The 19,623-nt window shown below is 44.7% G+C and overlaps 1 protein-coding gene across 1 annotated transcript; it reads right to left on the bottom strand.

Annotated features, from left to right (window-relative positions):
• Positions 1-229: 229 nt before the first annotated feature.
• TCHH (trichohyalin) lies at positions 230-8,130 on the bottom strand. The gene is given in 4 exon segments (XM_070606988.1): positions 230-4,362; positions 4,364-5,764; positions 6,520-6,686; positions 8,020-8,130. Coding segments are annotated over 3 exon segments (4,605 nt in total). The 5' UTR covers positions 6,658-6,686; positions 8,020-8,130; the 3' UTR covers positions 230-1,296.
• Between the last annotated feature and the right edge of the window lie 11,493 nt (positions 8,131-19,623).

The following is a 19,623-nucleotide window of genomic DNA, read 5'->3' as shown; positions in this document are numbered from 1 at the left end:
ACAAAAGCACGTGGAAAGAGAATCCTAGTTTGGGGATGGAAATAATACAGAGCTCACCCTAACAGGGAGAAATGGCTGGGGAAAATAGAGTGATTTTTTTTTCCCTTTTTCATATTTAGACATAGATAAGAGTAACCAAATATCTTAAAATGACTGAGAACTTTCATCAGTTCCCAGACCATTAGATCCTGAGTTATGATTTGATGCACAGTTAAAACAGACAAAAATATTTGTTTGCCAAACATTTATTATTAATTTTTTATACAGTCAAATTATTTTAACAAGAATGTCTCCAAGGTAGTATCAATAGGCCTCAAAGGATTGTGGGCTGATGGGTCTTGTCAAAGGGCCTCTAGGAACTTGCTCCGCTGTTCACAGATTTTTCCCTTCCCTCCCCCAGAATGCTCTCTGTGATCTCTTATTGGCCCTAGAGCAAGATAGATGTTTACAGGATCCTGAGCAGGTTCCCTCTCAGCTCAAATTAACAAAGGCAATATTCTCAAACTCATCAAAGATTAGGGGGAGAGAACTGAGCACTACAGACTACAGCAGACACAGTTTTAAAATTTGAGCTCTGGAGTTGTTTGAGAAACATCTTGCTTTTGCTTCATGAGATTTTGTGTTTACGGAAATAAGTGTAAAAAAAATCTTGATTCAGCTTCTAAGTCTTCAAGCTAAACTTTATTCTTGACAGATATTTCTTCCAGTTATGGGCTGATTTCACAGGGAGTTTTTCTGTAGAAGTCACTCCCCTGGCACTGTTCAAGTGTTGTTGTAAAAATTCGGTCCTCTCCAGAATCTGTAATAATTATGCCACAAAAGATGAGAGGCTATTTAGAGGTAAATATTAAGGTCATTTAGGCCCAAGAAGAAATACCAACTTGAACATTAAAAAATCTCAACTCCCACAGGATGGATCAACCATTGAAAAAAAATGCCCAATTCGTTTGAATCTCAAATCGTCATATTATTCTTGTCGCTTTTGAAAGCAAAAAATCAACATGTTCCCCAAACAAAACTACTTAAACAAATTAAGTGATTTATATGTTTTTCAAAATGCACACCACATCTGCACCAAAGAGCAAAGACATCCTGCAGTAAAGAACTACTTGAGGAAGAATAAAAGACAGGAATAGAAAGTAGATGATGACATCAGTGAAGTTGAAGATTTTGGAAAAAAAAGACATTCTAACGGAGAGCTTTCCCACAACCAGAAATATCTGAGGCATTCGGTACTCAGCGTTTCTCACTTTCCTTTGCTAGCAGCTTTGGCAGGTGTCGGGGTATCGGCGGCATCTAAGGGCGGTACTGCGATCTCTGCTCCTGGATGTACTCGTAGAGGGGGCTGGAGCGCACCGGGACGCTGGCAAACTGACGCTTGCCGGGCTCCAGAACCTGCCGACGAGCCTTGTCTGCCTCCCAGACCTGGCCGCGGCTCTGCTGCGCTTCGCGCTCTTGGCGGCGCCTCTGCTCCTCCTCCTGCTGGCGGCGGAGCTGTTCTTCTTGCCGGAATTTCCTCTCCCGCTCCTGCCGGCGCCTCTGCTCTTCTTGCCGCAGTTCTTGTTCCTGACGACGCCACTTCTCCTCGCCGGCAAACTGCGGCTCCGCCCGGAACTGCTGCTCCCGGAACTGCTGCTCCCGCTCCTGCCGGCGTCTCAGCTCTTCCTGCTCCTCGCGCCGCAGCTGCTCTTCCTCGCGGAACTTCCTGTCCTGCTCCTGGCGCCGTCGCTTTTCTTCCTCTCGCTCCTGTGGGAGGCTCTGCTCTTCCTCAAGGAACTTCCTGTCCTTCTGCCACCGGCGTCTCTCTTCTTCCTCTTGCTCTGCGCGCCTCAGTTGTTCCTCCTGGGAGAAGGCTCCATCTAGTTCCTGGCGGCGCAGCTGCTGTTCCTCCTCGCGGAACTTTCTGTCGCGCGCCTGGCGAAGCTGTTGTTCGCGCGCCTGGCGACACAGCTGCTGTTCCTCCTCACGGAACTTTCTGTCGCGCTCTTGGCGGCGCAGCTGCTCTTCCTTTTCCTGCAGGAGCTCCTTCTCCTCACGGAACTTTCTGTCGCGCTCCTGGCGAAGCTGTTGTTCGGTCTCCTGGCGGCGCAACTGCTCTTCTTCCCTTTCCTGCAGGAGCTCTTTCTCCTCACGGAACTTTCTGTCGCGCTCCTGGCGAAGCTGTTGTTCGATCTCCTGGCGGCGCAGCTGCTCTTCTTCCCTTTCCTGCAGGAGCTGCTCTTCCTCACGGAACTTCCTGGCGCGCTCCTGGCGCAGCTGCTGTTCCTCCTCACGGAACTTTCTGTCGCGCTCTTGGCGGCGCAGCTGCTCTTCCTTTTCCTGCAGGAGCTCTTTCTCCTCGCGGAACTTTCTGTCGCGCTCCTGGCGACGTAGCTGCTCTTCTTCCCTTTCCTTTAGGAGCTGCTCCTCCTCGCGGAACTTCCTGGCGCGCTCCTGGCGCAGCTGTTGTTCTTCCCTTTCCTGCAGGAGCTCTTTCTCCTCACGGAACTTTCTGTCGCGCTCCTGGCGACGTAGCTGTTCTTCTTCCCTTTCCTGCAGGAGCTGCTCTTCCCCACGAAACTTTCTGTCGCGCTTCTGGCGCAGCTGTTGTTCTTCCCTTTCCTGCAGGAGCTGCTCCTCCTCGCAGAACTTTCTGTCGCGCTCCTGGCGGCGCAGCTGCTCTTCTTCCCTTTCCTGCAGGAGCTCTTTCTCCTCACGGAACTTTCTGTCACGCTCCTGGCGCAGATGCTGCTCTTCTTCCCTTTCCTGCAGGAGCTGCTCTTCCTCACGGAACTTTCTGTCGCGCTCCTGGCGCAGCTGTTGTTCTTCCCTTTCCTGCAGGAGCTCCTTCTCTTCGCGGAACTTTCTGTCGCGCTCCTGGCGGCGCAGCTGCTCTTCTTCCCTTTCCTGCAGGAGCTGCTCTTCCTCACGGAACTTCCTGGCGCGCTCCTGGCGCAGCTGCTGTTCCTCCTCACGGAACTTTCTGTCGCGCTCCTGGCGCAGCTGTTGTTCTTCCCTTTCCTGCAGGAGCTGCTCCTCCTCGCAGAACTTTCTGTCGCGCTCCTGGCGGCGCAGCTGCTCTTCTTCCCTTTCCTGCAGGAGCTCTTTCTCCTCACGGAACTTTCTGTCGCGCTCCTGGCGACGTAGCTGCTCTTCTTCCCTTTCCTTTAGGAGCTGCTCCTCCTCGCGGAACTTCCTGGCGCGCTCCTGGCGCAGCTGCTGCTGCTGCTCCTCACGGAACTTTCTGTCGCGCTCCTGGCGCAGCTGTTGTTCTTCCCTTTCCTGCAGGAGCTCCTTCTCTTCGCGGAACTTTCTGTCGCGCTCCTGGCGCAGCTGCTGCTCTTCTTCCCTTTCCTGCAGGAGCTGCTCTTCCTCACGAAACTTTCTGTCGCGCTCCTGGCGCAGCTGTTGTTCTTCCCTTTCCTGCAGGAGCTCCTTCTCTTCGCGGAACTTTCTGTCGCGCTCCTGGCGGCGCAGCTGCTCTTCTTCCCTTTCCTGCAGGAGCTGCTCTTCCTCACGGAACTTCCTGGCGCGCTCCTGGCGCAGCTGCTGTTCCTCCTCACGGAACTTTCTGTCGCGCTCCTGGCGCAGCTGTTGTTCTTCCCTTTCCTTTAGGAGCTCCTTCTCTTCGCGGAACTTTCTGTCGCGCTCCTGGCGGCGCAGCTGCTGTTCTTCCCTTTCCTTTAGGAGCTGCTGCTCTTCCTCACGGAACTTTCTGTCGCGCTCCTGGCGAAGCTGTTGCTCGCGTTCCCTGCGGCGCCGCTGCTGTTCCTCCTCGCGGAACTTTCTGTCTTCCTCCTGACGGCGTCTCTTCTCTTCTCTTTCCTCTCTCAGCAGCTGCTCTTCCTCTCGGAACTTCCTGTCGCGCCTTCTGGCTTCCTTTTGCTCTTCTCGCTCCAGGAGTTCTTTGGCTGGGAATTGTCTGTCGCGCTGCTGCCAGCACCTCCTCTCTTGCTCTCTTGCTCTCTCCTCTTCCTGTTCATCCTGCAGGAATCGTCTCTCCCGCACCTGGGCATCTTCCAGTTGCCGGATCTTTTCTTCATTCTCTCTGCGTTTGGAGTAAACTCTGTTATTGCGAACTTCATTTTCTTTTTCTGGTTGCCACTGCCATTTCAGATCTCGGCGCTGATCCTCATCACGGAATTGCCGCTTCCTGTCCAGGCGCTGCAGCTCCTCCTCCTCCTCCAGATACTGCCTGTCGCGCTGTTGGCGCCTCTTCTCCCTCTGCAGCTGCTCCTCCTCTTCCAGATATTGTCTCTCCCGCTCCTGGCGCCTCTTCTCCCTCTGCAGCTGCTCCTCCTCTTCCAGATATTGTCTCTCCCGCTCCTGGCGCCTCTTCTCCCTCTGCAGCTGCTCCTTCTCGCGCTGCAGCTGCTCTTCCTCTCCGATATTGTCTCTCCCGCTCCTGGCGCCTCTTCTCCCTCTGCAGCAGCTCCTCCTCGCGCTGCAGCTGCTCTTCCTCCCTCAGCTGCTCCCGTTGAACTGGCTTGGCGTACAACGTGTGCCGGCGTCTCTGGCTTTCCTCCTCTAGTTGCCACTTCCATTTTTGGTCGCGGCGCTGCTCCTCCTGGCGTCGCTTCCTCTCCTGCTCCTCATGGAGGCTCCGTTCCTCGCGGAACTGCTGTTCCTGCTCCCTCTCGCGTCTCTGGCGGCGCTGCTCCTGCTCCTCCTCCTCCTCCTCCTCACGGAGCAGTTGTTCCCGCTGCCGGCGCTCCTCTGCCCTTAGCTGCTCCTCCCGCTGCTCCCGCCACAGGGGCCTGGCCGACAGCTCCTGGCGGCGCCTCTGCTCCTCCTGCCTGCGGGGCCTGGAGTAGACTTTGCTTTGACGGGCGTCGGCCTCGCTTTCTAGTTGCCACTGCCACCTCGGGGTGCGGCTCTTGCCCTGCTCACGGGCCTCTTCCTGCTCCACCTCCTCCTCAGCCAGCTCCTGCTCGCGCCTCAGCTGCTGCTCGCGCCTCTCCTCCTGCTGGCGCCTCTCCTCCTGCTCCCGCCTCTCCTCCTGCTCGCGCCTCAGCTGCTGCTCGCGCCTCTCCTCCTGCTCGCGCCTCTCCTCCTGCTCGCGCCTCTCCTGCTCCAAGCGCGGCTCCTCTCTCTTCAGCTCTCGCTTTCGTAGCTGCTCCTCTTCCCGGCGCTCCCTCTGCTCCTGCCTCTCGCGTTTCAGCAGCTCCTCCTCCTCCTCCTGCAGCACCCTCTCGCGCTGCTCTCGCCGCTCCCGCCTTTCCTGTTGCTCCTCCTCGCGGTGCTCCCTCTTCAGCTCCTGCTGCTCCCGCCTTTGCAGCTGCTCTTCTTCCCGGCGTTCGCGCTGCTCCTCCTCGAGGCGCTGTCGCTCCCGCTGCTCCTGCCTCTCTCGCCTTTGCTCTTGATCAGGAAACTCTTCAGGCTCCCGACCCTTGCGCCTCTTCAGCTGCTCTTCCTCCTCAAGACGCTCTTCCTGTTCTCGCCTTTGCAGTCGCTGCTCACGTCTCTCTTGCTTCTCCCTCCGCTCTTTTTCCTCAGCGAGCTCCCTCTCCTGTTCCTGCCTCTTCTGCCTGCGTTCTTCTTCCAGTTTTCCCTCCCGGGGCTCGAATCTCCTTTGGTCTTCTTGCCTGCGATCTTGTAACGGGTACCCCTTCCCCTCACACTTGGTTCCCTTCTCATCTAGCCCCGACGCCTGGCCGAGAGCGTAATAACAAGCTTGAGCCACCTTGAAAATGAACAGGAGGAATTCGTTGAAATCGACAAGCCCGTTACAGTCGCGATCCAGAAGTTCCAGGATCAGATCTACTGTCTCAGGGTCATGTGGTCTCTATGAAAAAGAAAAAAAATTTTTTTTTTTACAGTGTACTACTTACAGATAGTAAACTTTCACTCATACAAAATGTCTATTTTATGATATGTTGACTCTCAAAAGACATTAAGAGCAATTAGAAAAACGCCCAGTGTGTGTCGAGTGTTGTTGACCCCGTGTAAAATGTGACCACTTCATTTTAAAGCATACATTCGTTGGAAATTTTTGTATCTTGTAATTTAATGCTGATCGAAAGAACACAAGTTCTTTTTAGCTGGTGAATGAGAATGAATTCATCCTCAAGAGAGAAATACAATAGAAATTTGTGAAGATTTGTAGCAGCCGTTTCTGTCTGAAATAGCCAGAACCTCTGATTTGATTTTTATCCCATACTTGAAAACAGAACAAAATATGTATGGTAACACCATTTTACCAAAGAGGAGGCTGATTTTAATTATTGAAATTTGGAAGTAAATTTAAGTTCCTTCCAAATCCAGTTTGATCTGATATCCTTAATGATAACTTCTCATGAACGGTTCATTCACATTGACGTTGCCATCAAGTACATGTAATATTTACTAGAATCTTCTTTAGTACTCAGACTACAATGCTAATTCAGTACTTTCAAAAACTCAGACATGAATGGGTGATGTAATGTAGAGCTGCCATGGCCTAAAATGAATATAGAGTCACCATTCCTTGCTTTGGTCTCTCCTGAGAAGAATTTCATAACTTTAAAACAATAGAGAATTCTTTTTCTTGTTATTTCTTACCCGAAGTACATCTCCAAATTCTCTTTCAAGAAGGTTCTTCAGGTCTTTCTTGCTTAGTGCTGCCCCATCACAATCATGTGTGGCATATTGATTGAAAATTTCAGTGATATCGAAGATGCTTCTCAGAAGTGCAGACATTTTTTTCCTTCCTTTAAGTCCAACTAAACCTAGAAAAATAAAATAGGATCCAGAATCAAAACTCTGTTTATTATCTTTGGGAGGCTTCATCCACACTGTTTCAGGCAGATCCCTAAATTGACTTTACAAAATTAGTTATTTTCAACTTGGGCTTTCAAAGCATTTTATCTTTGAATATTGTACTTAGAGAGGGGAAGAGAGATCCTGAGAAATTTCAAGCCAGGGAATTATCTTTAGACTATCTTATGGTCAGCTTTTGATTGCCCACCCAATCTGGATTATCTAAAGCCTCTCCTTCTCTCTCTTCCTGCTTCCTAGCATATTTCAGACCAGACAGTGAAGAATGTAAAAATTTAAATTTGATATGTTGCTACTCATAAGGAACTTCCTCTAAAGTTGAACAGAGAGGATATGTGAAAGCCAAAAGGTGAAGGAAGATTTGAGAGTATCTTAAAGTGGATAGAAGCCATGTACGCCTAATTGCGGCAGCAAAACATTTGGTGGTAACTAGAACAAAAAAAAGGGAATGTGGATTATTTCCTAACATTATAGTTCATAAGAGATCTAGGAGTATAATTCATAAGTCACCAGTTCTAAAATTAAGCACTACTTCTTCCTAGTCAAAGGTGGCATTGTAGTATTCACATATACCAGTGCAGAAAACAGAGAGTACATGTTATCTACCTCAACTCAGATAAGTTACAGATATTCAGTTATTGAAAGGTTCTGAGAAATACTTCCTGACTGGCTACCACAGTCAATGGGTCAAACTGAAGCTGGAAAACTTTGAATAATATTAATCTTATGGTTAGCTTTTGTTAAACCCAATAAACCATTTGAATCTTGGCATTATAAAAAACAGGAGTTAGCCAGCAGAAGATCAGTGTTAAAAGAATACATGGGAGGTTTCACTGCATGAGTATAGTGGTTCACCTAGCTGGCTTCTTTAATTACTTCTCAACTCCAATACCTCAGATGTCGTAACTACACGAAGATGGCCTATAATGGGTAGAACCAATATAAAAAGAGAACTGAGGGTTGGCAGACTTTTGAGATGGCAGTTTTTCGGAAGATGAACCAACCCCATCAGAGTCATCCATGACCATCCTCCATCTCCTGACATGCAAACAAACTTATTGAGTTCAGAGCCTTGAAAGAAGAGCCATGTCTCCATTGAAGTGATGGCTCCAACTACAAGAAGATGGCATGGAGTTAGTGGGATTTAGACATCCTTGTAAGATACTGATGCTTTCTGGCACATAGACCATCCTGTTTATCATGACCCCCCACCCACCAACATCTACAACAGCTGGAAAACGAAGAATGGTACAGAAGAACATGATCCCACTGAATGGGACTTACCCACTTCACCAGAGGAAGGAGTTGAGTGCTCGCTGACACTGCTGGCAAGTGTACTGGGCACCCAGGAGCTGGGCCTTTTATAGGGATTTTAATTGTGCCCTGAGGAGCAATTGGGAAGGAGACACCCACTCTGTGGGATGGCCTGATTCATTCCTAACAAGCCCAGCTCCACCTGTGTCTCCGCAAATGCTTGTTGATTTCACTATTTGCTCACGTAGCTATTTGGCACGAGGTTCACAGACTTTGCCTCCTGACAGTTAGGATATTGGCCCCACCTAACATGAAAGGATGGAATATTTGGCAGAATCTCTAATTTTCTTTAATTTTAAAATTAAATAAAACAATAAAACAATGAAATTAATGTTCAGAATTTTAATTAATTATGACTTCATTACAAAGTAGTAACATTTAAGCTATTTACTTTATAAAAGATATATTCTAGGTTGGAGTTAAGCAGAAACTTTGACATAAACTGATGAAAACCAATTAATTTCTCCTTGGGATGTGACAGTCCATGGGGAGCTGCTTATAGCCTTGCCTAAAGCAATTCTAGAACAATGAGAGGGTGTAAGGAATTGATTTTAGTTTCTTCTCTAAAAACGCAGGTGGAAAAAGAATTTACTTTTGTATTTTGGGTCTTGTGATGATTTTCCTACAGGTTGGGGATTGCCTCCTTAGTAAACTTTGGAGGGTACTTTAAAAATGTGTTTTCATTAAATTGTTCTTAAAAGAACTTGAAATTGTGAAATTTCATTCTTAGGGATATTACATCTAAATGAAGTTTGCTCATTTCTTTTCTCATTAGCATATTGATGCCCCTGTAGAAAAAGAGCTAGTGTAATGCATTGTTGTAGATATAATCATCCTGCTCAGCCTAAGTTACTAATGATTATGACACCTAAACACTTGAGTCTGCTTCTCCTGGAAGCACATTAAGGTAATCGGTCATTCTAGCCCATTATTGTCTGTCAGGGCTTTCTCAACCCTGGTGATCATTTGCACATCTCAGCACTGTTTTATAGTAAGGAACTGGATTTTATCCCTAGTTGTCAGTGACTCCCACCCTCACATTTTAGACTATATGAAACTTTGGTTCACAATAGCTTTATGGAGACTATTAAATGATTCAGTGGCTTTCAGCATTTCTGTTTCCTCCTTTGTCCAACAGAGGCAAGTATTGGTTTTCTGCATTTTGAGGAGACTGTAGCATCTTTCAATGGAATGTGAAGATTTGGAACTGAAATCTCTCACTATTGCTTTATGTGCAGATTGGTACAAATGATAGTGGAGTTGTATTCTATTTGCCCCCTCATTTGCTGCCATCCTAGAAGTGGGATGAAGAGGAAAGTCGAAGTGATAGGTGTTAGGAAGACAATTGTAAGCCTGGCTCACTTCTGCATCCTTAAGGACTTCAGCACTGAAGTCTGTGATCTAGAGGTTTTCCTAGAATTGTAGCTATCGGGATCAGTTAGCAAACTTGATGTAGCAGCTCCTTAGAGAAGAGTGAAAATTTCTCTTTTTTCCTTCTATTTGGGGTTTTATACAGTCCTCTTAATCTTTGAATTCTAGGATAGGACCATCACGAGCACTGTATACACTGCAACCACAATTCTCCACAGAACCTCTATCTCTTACAGAGAGCAGTAGCCTTTTTTATGGGTGTCCTTCAAGAAATTCTCCAGACAAAACCTGCCTAATGTCTGATTCTGTCTGTTTGTTTGTTTTGTTTTTTTGGTGGAGAAGATTGGCCCTAAGCTAACATCTGCTGCCAATCTTCCTCTGTTTTGTATGTGAGACACCACCACAGCATGGCCTGATGAGCTGTGTGTAGGTCCACGATGGGGATCCAAACCTGCGAACCCCAGGCTGCCGAAGCAAAGCATGTAAACCCAACCACTATGCTACTGGACCGGCCTCTGTCTGATTCTGTTTTTATCTACCTGTGTGTGATCTATTGGCGAACTTCTGCCCAGGTGGGATGCATTTGTGTGATTGCATTACCTTTCTATAGTTGATACACTCAAAAGGGGACTGGACATTTATTAGGTTCTATGAGAATAAAGGGAAAATATTAATCATTTTAAAATCATGATTGAGCAAGGAAAACAAACATAAAGCAAATTCAAAAGGAAGATGCTCTGAAAAGCCTTGAGAAAATGGCTGAAATTACATTCATAATAACAGAAAAACTCCTTGCCTGCTCTGAATGAAGCTAGATCTTAAATCCAGTGATGGTTTTCTTACCCACTCTTGTTTAAAGTCAGTACAAAATAAGGGAAAATATTTAAAAACCTGAACAAACCTGAGAGAATTAGCCTCTCTTCCTTCATGCTCTTGATCTATCATCAGAAAGATTGTAAGTGGATTCAAATGTTAAATTCTAAAAGCAGATTGACAGTCTCCTAATGAAGTGGCCCTCATTGCTATATAATGTTCTTTTATTTAACACAGTGTCATTATTTAAAAATACCATTTTGAAAGGAGCTCTTGATATAAAGTTTGGACAGGGAAATAATTTTCATTGCTTTCTCATTCCTTAAAGGTTGGTAAATGCCAGAGAATGTAGAAAATTATCAAGTCCTAACATATTGGTTCAGTCTATTTTTTTTTTTTAAGACCAACTGGGAATCCTTGAAATGTGGCAGTGTCCACTCATTGTGTTCATCAAAAAAGAATGGTGTTTTTATAATCTGAGGATCTCCATATTCTTTATAGACAAAAATAGTCTCCTTAGCCTTCTTTTATAAGATTGGAGACTGAGCCACTGAGAGGTCAGAGAACATTACTGACTGGCCCAGGAATGACTCAAGTGACCCTGCTCCATTCTGCAAGAATGTCCTTCTTTATCAAGGGTTAACGTCAGTGGGTCCAAAGCATAGCTACAGTGTTGTGCTGTTACTTTGCTTTGAGACGTGGGCTCTTTATTACAGAGGAATTGAAAAGAGAAAATAAAATTTATATCATTCAAATGCTTTAATATTATGTCAATCATGAAAACTCATCCATGCGGAAATCTTTGAGAGTGGAGCCCTGCTGGATTAACAGAGAACTAAGGAAGTATTAGATTTTCTTGGTCTTTATCTCATTTCCCACTTTTCCCCTCCATTTTCTCCTGAAAGAACCCAGAAAGAGAAGATAACAGATTTGACATTTTGTGGCGTTCTACCAGGACCAGGCCTTGTCTTGGCCTTATTGGAAAACTGCCAAAGTGAAAATTCAGATAAAGCAGAGAAGATTCCAGTGTCATCTTCAGCCTCCAGAACTCAATATGAGCCATGATGTGGAATTCTGGGAAAGTGTGCAAGTAGGATGATTTTTAGATGGCTTTAAAAAGAGTAAGGTTCTTTGGTAAGCTCTCTAAACACCTGTTGATGTAGACCTTTTCTTTAAAACTATGTGTTAAACCTTTCAAGTTTTCCTATTGTTTCTCCTTATTCATTGACCCACCCCCTGGGACCCAACCTCTGCCATTCCAAGACCTAATATATTTTCTTTGAGACACTGAACAAGTTCCGTCTCCTCTTCAAAACACTGTTGACCTTTACGTATAGTGATCTTCCAATTAAAAAAAATTTCCACAGCATGCATAGTCAGCATCATACAGCCTAACACAAGTTGATGTGTAATTTCCATATTCTTTTCTAAATTTAATGGGTACTTGTTTGTCTTCTCGATTAGTTTTTAAGTTCCTTGAAGGCAATGCTGTATCTTTTATTTCTACTAGGTATTTAGTAAAATCCTTGCTGATATGATATAATTTTATTGCATTCTGGCAGTTTAAATGACCAGCAGGTCAGAATGAGATGAGTTGTTTGATCTGGGATGGAGTTCTGTGGGTTTGGGTGATGACTTGGGGATGAGGGCACAGACCATAATGGGAGTCAATCCTTCTGGGGCCTCTTTCTAGTTTCGCCACTTACAGGACAGATGACAGAGGAAGCATTACTCCACCCCTCTCTGCCCTACCTCATGCCCATCACTTCACCCCTCTGTTAAGTGAGGAGCTGTAAGATACGAATCTCTTCCTCAGAAGGGAGCTGTGATAATTACAGCTTGTAAGGCATTTTGTGATTCTTAGATATAAAAGGGCTAATTATTATGATCATTAATAATACTTAATTTTTATCTTCTTCAAGGTAAATTATCCTTACTTTAATTATACCCCCACCCTGGTAGTAATTATACCTCTGAAATGTCAGCAGATGCTTTCATCTTACATCATGCGGTGCAGGGTGACTGGGCACAGGTGCCCAGAAGAGCACTTCCACCTTTTGCCCACTCCCACTTCCCCCAGAGTAGCAGAGGGCTCCTGGCTTTCTTTATCATTAAACTGGTCATAGATTTCAAGTGATTTGTTGTCTCTGTTCTGTAACTGTATCTTTATCCTAACCAGCAGCGATTCAGTTTCACAAAACTTTGGAATTTGTCAAAAGACACACTGAATGGGAAAAATGAATTTAATTTCTGTGTTTGATGAATACTCTGAATGAAGAAAGCAGGCATTCTGATTGGGCTGTAGAGATTTTATGGTTTCTATTACAAAATGGTTCACAGCTGCCATACGAAAAAAGGGCCATACTTTCTCAAGGGTAGAGGTGCTGTGTGACATTCTCTATTCTTCTTGGACTTAGATCTGTTGCTAGTAGAATGGAAAGTCACTCTATGGGATGAGATAAGAGGATTTGTATCTAAAAAACTAAAAACAAAATTTTGAGAGAGGTTTTGCTTCTGACAGTAAGGCATAACATAAAGGAGATTGGGAGCTGAGGCTTCACACTCAGTGGATGTTTTGGGCTGTAGGAGTGAAAACCATGGCCTCCCAAATGTGGAAAAGAGCACTGCCAGCACAGGCAGGCGCAGGCCAGTCTGGCTTGGCATGGTTTCTCCAGGCCCAGATGTTCAATAGTCCCCTTGGGTTATGATAGAGTTATTGAGTCCTGATCTTGGGTGTTTCAGCACCCTAAATCCCACCCTATGCCTGAAGTAAGGATGGAAGTGGAACAAATCGGGGGAGTCAATGTTCAGAATTTTTAGTGGCTTTCCTTCTAACCCTTCCCCTTCAGAGGGCGCATGCTTCTCTGGAGTCTGTGCTCCATCTCCCCTTCAACATCCTTCTTTCAGTTGCCTTCCTTTCCTCCTTTCCTCTTCTCTTCTCCTTTTAAAAAAATATCCCTTTCCCCATTCCATCCTCCAAACCACTTGAAACTCAGGGAGGGAAATAGGATAAGTTGAAGTGACTTTGGGAGGGATCAGTCAAGGTCCTTGTCCTTTTGCCTCCAGTGAGGATCTGACTGAGTTCACGGCGTTAGTGGAGAAACAGAAGACAGGCTATGCATTTTCCCATTCTTCCCACAGTAGTCTCTTTTGGTCCATAAACATTTATTGAGTCCTCTATTCTATGGCAGGCATGGTGCAGGGCACTGCATCTCTTACCAGAAGGCACTCCAATCTTGCACCCTAATGATCTGGAGTAGGATATGTTGCGATAAGAAAGGTAAATTCCAAAAATAAGACTGTATATTAGTATTTGCTTGTATATGCTAAAATATTTTTTCTAAGAACACAAAAAAACTAAGAACAGTGGTTACCTGTAGGGAGAGAGATGAGGATGTGCTTCTTTTACTGTATACTTTGTTATACTTTTTGATATTTGAACCATGTGAATGTGTTACCTATTCAAAAATTAAATACATTAAATTCTAAAACCAAAAGTTTAATTCCAAGAGAAAAGAGATGAAACAAAGAGAAGGTAACTAGCAGAATATCATCAGGGATTAAAAATTTCATTTTAAGATATAAAAGATCAGAAACAGGAGAATTTATAGGAGTCAATGCTTCCAGAAAACAAGGATACATTTTATTTACTCACTTGATATTGCACCTGGCAGGGTACTCTGGGATTAATAAATTTTTATTAGGTGCAATGAAACTAAATAGCACTTAAAAATTTTAAACCTTAAAACTCACTGAAGTGGTTGCACAATAAGCATTCGTTTTTAGCCTTTTAGCCATTCTGTCAGATGTGTAATTGGAACTTTTCAGATATTTTTCTTTGAGGTTTTTCTTATCTGCATACAAAGAGTGCTGTGGATGATGCCCCTCTGGGTGTCTGATCAAGCCCCGCCTACCTCTAGGCTCTCAGCTGGCTTGCTGTCAGCTCTGGGCAGAGGGCATACCATTAAAGGCTCATGTATACCCACATCGCTTGAAAGCATTTCCCCAATTACAAGAAAAAGTGCTTTCAGCAGCACAAATTGGGTCTTTGAAGTGAACCGCATCCTCTGTAGATGTTACAAAAGGGGAATGATTATAGCTTCTCATAAGCAAACAGTTAGCCTTTCTGACGTTAATGTAATCCCTTCTTTCAGTGCCAACATAATTCAAAATCATATTTTTGGGATCCCTTTTGTTATGCTTTTCAAAGTGCAAAACTCTTTGAAATTCTCTGAATACAAGCCCTAGAATAGTGATTTACATACTTAAATATTCACTAAAGTTGTTGCATAATAAGCTTTTGTTTTTAGCCTTTTAGCTATTCTATCAGATGTGTAATTCGAAATTTTCAGATATTTTTCTTCACCTGTCCCATGAATGTCTACACTGACTTGCTACTCAGCTAACCAAAAACGTTCACTAAAACCCTGTTAAATAGAAGGTGCTGTACCAGGTGACATGGAGTTGAGCATTGGAAAAAACACCATCCCGGGTATGCAGAGAGTATGATATAATTGTGCAGTCTGGTTATAAGCCACAAACACTGTAAAGGGGAAGCCTGCAGGGAGGAGGTGAGCTTGTTCTGGACGGGACGAGTGGATTTCAGGCAGGACAAGCAGAGTAGGGAGGCATGGCAGGCAGTGTGACGAAAGCTGGGGAGTAGGAACCGGCAAAGTATTTTTTGAGAAAAAGGTAGCGGACCACTCAGACTATAGTGGGGAGTTTATCACTGTTTGATAAAGGGCTGTATTTTCTTGGTCCTTTCAAGGGTTGATCTTGCAGAAGAGATGTTGGTTTCAACCATCCATCTCGTCACTTTGGAAGGAATTGAGTACAATCAGATGTAGGTTATATGAAAGCAGATTTCATATCTGTTTTGTTTACTGTTGTATTCCCACTGTCTGTCATAGAGCAGGCACTCAGGAAATATTTGTAGATTGGAAAGATGAATGAATTGTATTTAGGTGTCATATACCAGACCATATGTAAGTGCCATGATCAGAAAGTAGCCCTATGAGAGTTCAGAAGAAGTCACTTTGATGGGAGGTCAGGAGGAAGAGAAGGGATAGAAAAGGAACACATGAGAGAGGTCACAGTGAATCACAAGGTAGTTGGGAGGGCACAGTTTTATTCCTTTAAATCTCACTGGGAGTATGGAATGAGTAGCTGGATTGTCAGAGCACAAGGGGTGGGAGTGAGGTTGAGGAGGGCAAGAGTAGTGATAGTAAAACTAATATCCTAGTTCTTCCTACATTGGCCTGGTCAGTGCCTTCTTTTGGAGATTAAAAACAAAGGTTAAGGAAAAGAAATTATTTTTGCTGAGGGACTGGTTCCATATCTGTATCTTAAAAGCGACTTCAAGAGTATCACCTGAGCCAGCCTGAGCTTCCTCTGCTATTATTATTCAAATTAGGAGTTGAATAAGCAGAATTTGCCTCAGTGAGGAAAACTGCTTGGGGCACCAGCCTAGGCAAGTCTAAGTGGTTTTGCCCTTATTTAGACAATTGCTCTTGAAGGAGGCCTCATCCTTCTAGTCCAAGCATCTGCCACATTACAGCCTAATCCTCTGCTCAGCATCATATAACCAACTCAGTCCACTCAAGTTTACTGAGCACTGGCCCAGGTACTGAGAATGCAAAGATGGTCTAGAGATACCTCTGTCCTACATCTCTAGTTTACTGGAGGGAGTTTTGGCCTATACGGCACAGTAATGGGGAGTCTATTTTTTGTTTTTGTGATCATCACCATCATCACCTCTGTAAGTCAGATACTATAGTAACTGTTGCCTCTTATTTAATTCTTAACCAATCCTGTTTACCAAGCATGATTATTCTCATTTTGTAGATGGGGAAACTGAGACTTTGAGATGTTAAGTGACTTACCTAAGGTCACAGAAGTTGGCAAGTGGCAGAGCTGGAATTTGATGCAGATCTATCTGACTCTAAAACCCATACTCATTACCGTCATTCAACACTCCTCCTTTAATTCTTTGTTGCCTGTGTGGATGTGAGAATACTTTGATACGGAAAGTACCAGTTAAAAGATCTTCCATTTACCACCCCCCATTGTAGTTTAGCTAATGCTTTTGCCCCCTCTGATGTAGTTAGAACGAACACTTGCTGTACAGTGGGGTAGCCCTCCACAGCATGTGTCAGTTTCATGAAGGCAGTCCCCTCAGCCATAGGTACACAGAAGTTCATGATCTTTGTTAGGAGGCTGGGAAGATCTTGTCTCTGATGAGACACAGTGATGATTAGACCAAGATTACTTGATCTCAGCAATGTTTCTCCCCTGACAGCTTTATGGAAAGAAACTAGACTTGACCAGGACCAGTTTGTGCAGCTGATTGAGGCACTGGGCCCAAGAGCGTCCTGTTATCAGATACCAGTGCAGTCACTGTTGAATATCATGTGAGGACCTTGCAAACTTCTAGCCACAGCTTGATTATAATTATTAAGATTTTACAGGACGTAGAATGTTTTGCAAAGAGTTTTATGATCTTTTTTTATTACTTGCTCCCCATTCAGCCTAGCCTGATGGAAGAGCTGCCGCCTCCACTTTCCAGATGTGGAAACAAGGCCACAGCGAGGTTAAGTTGGCTAGGGTTCTGACTTGCTGGATTGGCCAGATGTGGTCTACTCCTTTGGACCAATTTGTTGATGTGGGAACCATTGAAAATGAGAGTTAATGAAATGATATCTTGGGGGTCTGGAAGGTAGTAGGATATGTTGTTTGAAGTTTGTGTTTTGTGTTCAGTCTTCCAGTCTGAATTTTGTTTTTGGTGTCCAGAATTTGATGAGTCAAAACTAGAAGAGCGCAGGCATTCCTATTCCCCTTCTGCAGTTCTCCCTTTTTACATGCTGTCTTTTCCTCTACTTCCCAAAAGGAGAAGTTGGTCTTGAACGAGTGATTCCAAGTTTCAGGCATTTAGAGAAGGACCCAGGTAGCAGGTGGTTCTGATCATGCTGATTACAGGCCTCTTGAGAAGCTCAAGGTAGCTCTCTTTTGCTTGGAGATGGCGTTATGATATCCTCTTACAGGATTTATCCTTCATGTAGGATTTCTAGTTAAAGCAGTAGTTTCATCAGACCTTCCTAGATATTCAGGTACTTTAGGCTCCAATGTCAACCAAATTTGGGAACTTGAGGTTAAGCAAATTGAAAGAAGTTATTTATTTATTATTCTTGTACAGCAGGACTTCTCAAAGCTTAATGTGTGTTGTGAGTTTCCAAAGGGGCACTCTAGTGTAAACCATATCTGAAACCCATGGACCACTGACTCCATTCTACCTCTCCCCGACCCCCTACTCCTGCCCCATCTATCTTCTGACCGTGACATTCCATGGAACACCCCTAAGGAAACTGGAGCTGTGAGTCTCCAGCATGTTCCATTCAGACAGGCAGCATGTAGTCCCTTTCCTTCTTCTTTTTTTTTTTAAGATTTTATTTTTCCATTTTCTCCCAAAGCTCCCCAGTACCTAGTTATGTATTTTCAGTTGTGGGTCCCTTTAGTTGTGGCACATGGGATGCTGCCTCAGTGTGGCCTAACGAATGGTGCCATGTCTGCACCCAGGATCCAAAGCGGTGAAACACTGGGCCGCCGAAGCAGAGGGCGCGGACCCAACCACTCGGCCATGGGGTGGGCCCCCCCGCCTTTCCTCCTTTTTGTGGCTCCCCATGGGGCTTCATTTTGTGCTGTGGAGTCATGGGCAAGGAAATGCTCCCTTCAAAATTCTCATGGGAAGCATAGGTGAAATGTCTGCCCTACTGTATAAAACTTCTAGGTATGAGCTTGTACCCAAGGCCAGGAAATGAACCAGACATCTTCTGAACTGAACTTTCTTTTTTGCCCTGACCCATTATGCTGACTGTATTGTAATAAGTGAGTTTTGATTACAGGGTATGTGTTTGGACATAAGTTATGATAGAGGTCTTAGGAGTACAGATCAAGTAGGTGGTACTCTATTATGAACAACATCTTGAAATCATTTGTACTGATAAGTTTTCAACATAATAAGAATGGTCTCATGCCATCCCCACCAGATTTCCTCTCGGAACTGTGCACTTGGATCTTTTTTGTAGACAGTAGTGTCGGGGTTAAGAATGTGTCTTCTTTAGGAACTGTTAATTTTAAAATAGATTCTTGTGGCCTTGTGGTAAATTGGGAGCTGGGGGCTCAGCTCAGACATTGGTGTTCTCTATGACCTTAGGTGATGCACTTAAACTCTCTGGGCTACGGGTATCAATCTATGAAATTAGGATAATGACTCCTGTTTCCTCCCTCCCTCCTGGGGTGGAGGTGTTAGAAAAAATGAGATCATAAACTTTAAAGTGCTTTGCGCTTATAGGAAAAAAAGCAAGAAGAGAATTGTTAAGATTCTCCATGTTCTTTTCCTTCCTTAGCATCTAAATGCAGAATCCTGGGAACAGATCCATGAAGAAAGAAGCGAGGTCAGGAAAAGATTGTGTGTGTGGAACTGTCCAGAGGCCTTTGTAAGACTCCTGCTTTCACAAAGCGTTGAGTGGAACATTCTCCCCCTTAAAAGCACTGTGAATGTTGTGAGGTTGCCCCTCTCTGTCCTTGATCTGTCAGTTGATAATCAGCTTCTGTTATTGTGAGGTGTTTAGTCTGATTATTTTGTTTCTGCATTAAATCTTTTTCCTACTACGTGTCAGGATTCAGGCAAAGACTCTTCATTAAACCTTGCCAAACACCCACTTGCTGAAATTCAGACAGATTTGCTGGATATTTTTTCTGTCATTGGCCTTTTCTTATGATGTGCCCAGGAAATCTAGGACTGGTGTCTTAGGCTATTCTTTACCTCATATCATCAGAACCTGGTGTTTGAATGGCTTTTTGCTGTCAGAAGTCCAAATCATTTCAGTTTTCTGCTGTGCTTATATTATTACAATGGCCATTTTCCTGAGGGCAAGATGGAGGCAGAGGTTGGAAGGACTTGCCTGAGGCCACATGGTGACTCATGAGCACAAGGCAGAGAGAGGGATGTGAGTGAGGGATTCTTCTCCCCTGACCTCACTCCCCAGACCCCATGCCATCTAGCTCATTTGCTCCCATGGACTTGCCTGCTTGGAAATCAGGTTCCTAAGCTATTTTGTTGCCTCCTCCCCTCCATTGTTAATCTTTGACGTAATTCATTTATCTAAGGCATCATGTAGCCCATTATCTCCTTGTGGTTCTCACTTAGTTGCAGAGTTTCCCACCTCTCCTTCTACTTAAGCACTAGGACAAGTCTCAGGAACTGCAGCTCTCCACTTACCCTCCTTGTGTCAGAGGCTGGGAATAATATCTCACAAGGATAAGTGCAGAGTGGTTGTTCAAGAGGGAAGGGAAACTATAATTTATTGAATGCCTTCCATTTGTCATGCTCTA

This window comes from Equus przewalskii, unplaced genomic scaffold (assembly GCF_037783145.1).
Source record: "Equus przewalskii isolate Varuska unplaced genomic scaffold, EquPr2 ChrUn-10, whole genome shotgun sequence".
NCBI classification, from domain to species: domain Eukaryota; kingdom Metazoa; phylum Chordata; class Mammalia; order Perissodactyla; family Equidae; genus Equus; species Equus przewalskii.
Note: the sequence above shows the minus strand (reverse complement) of the source record. Positions and strands in the feature narration are given on the sequence as shown.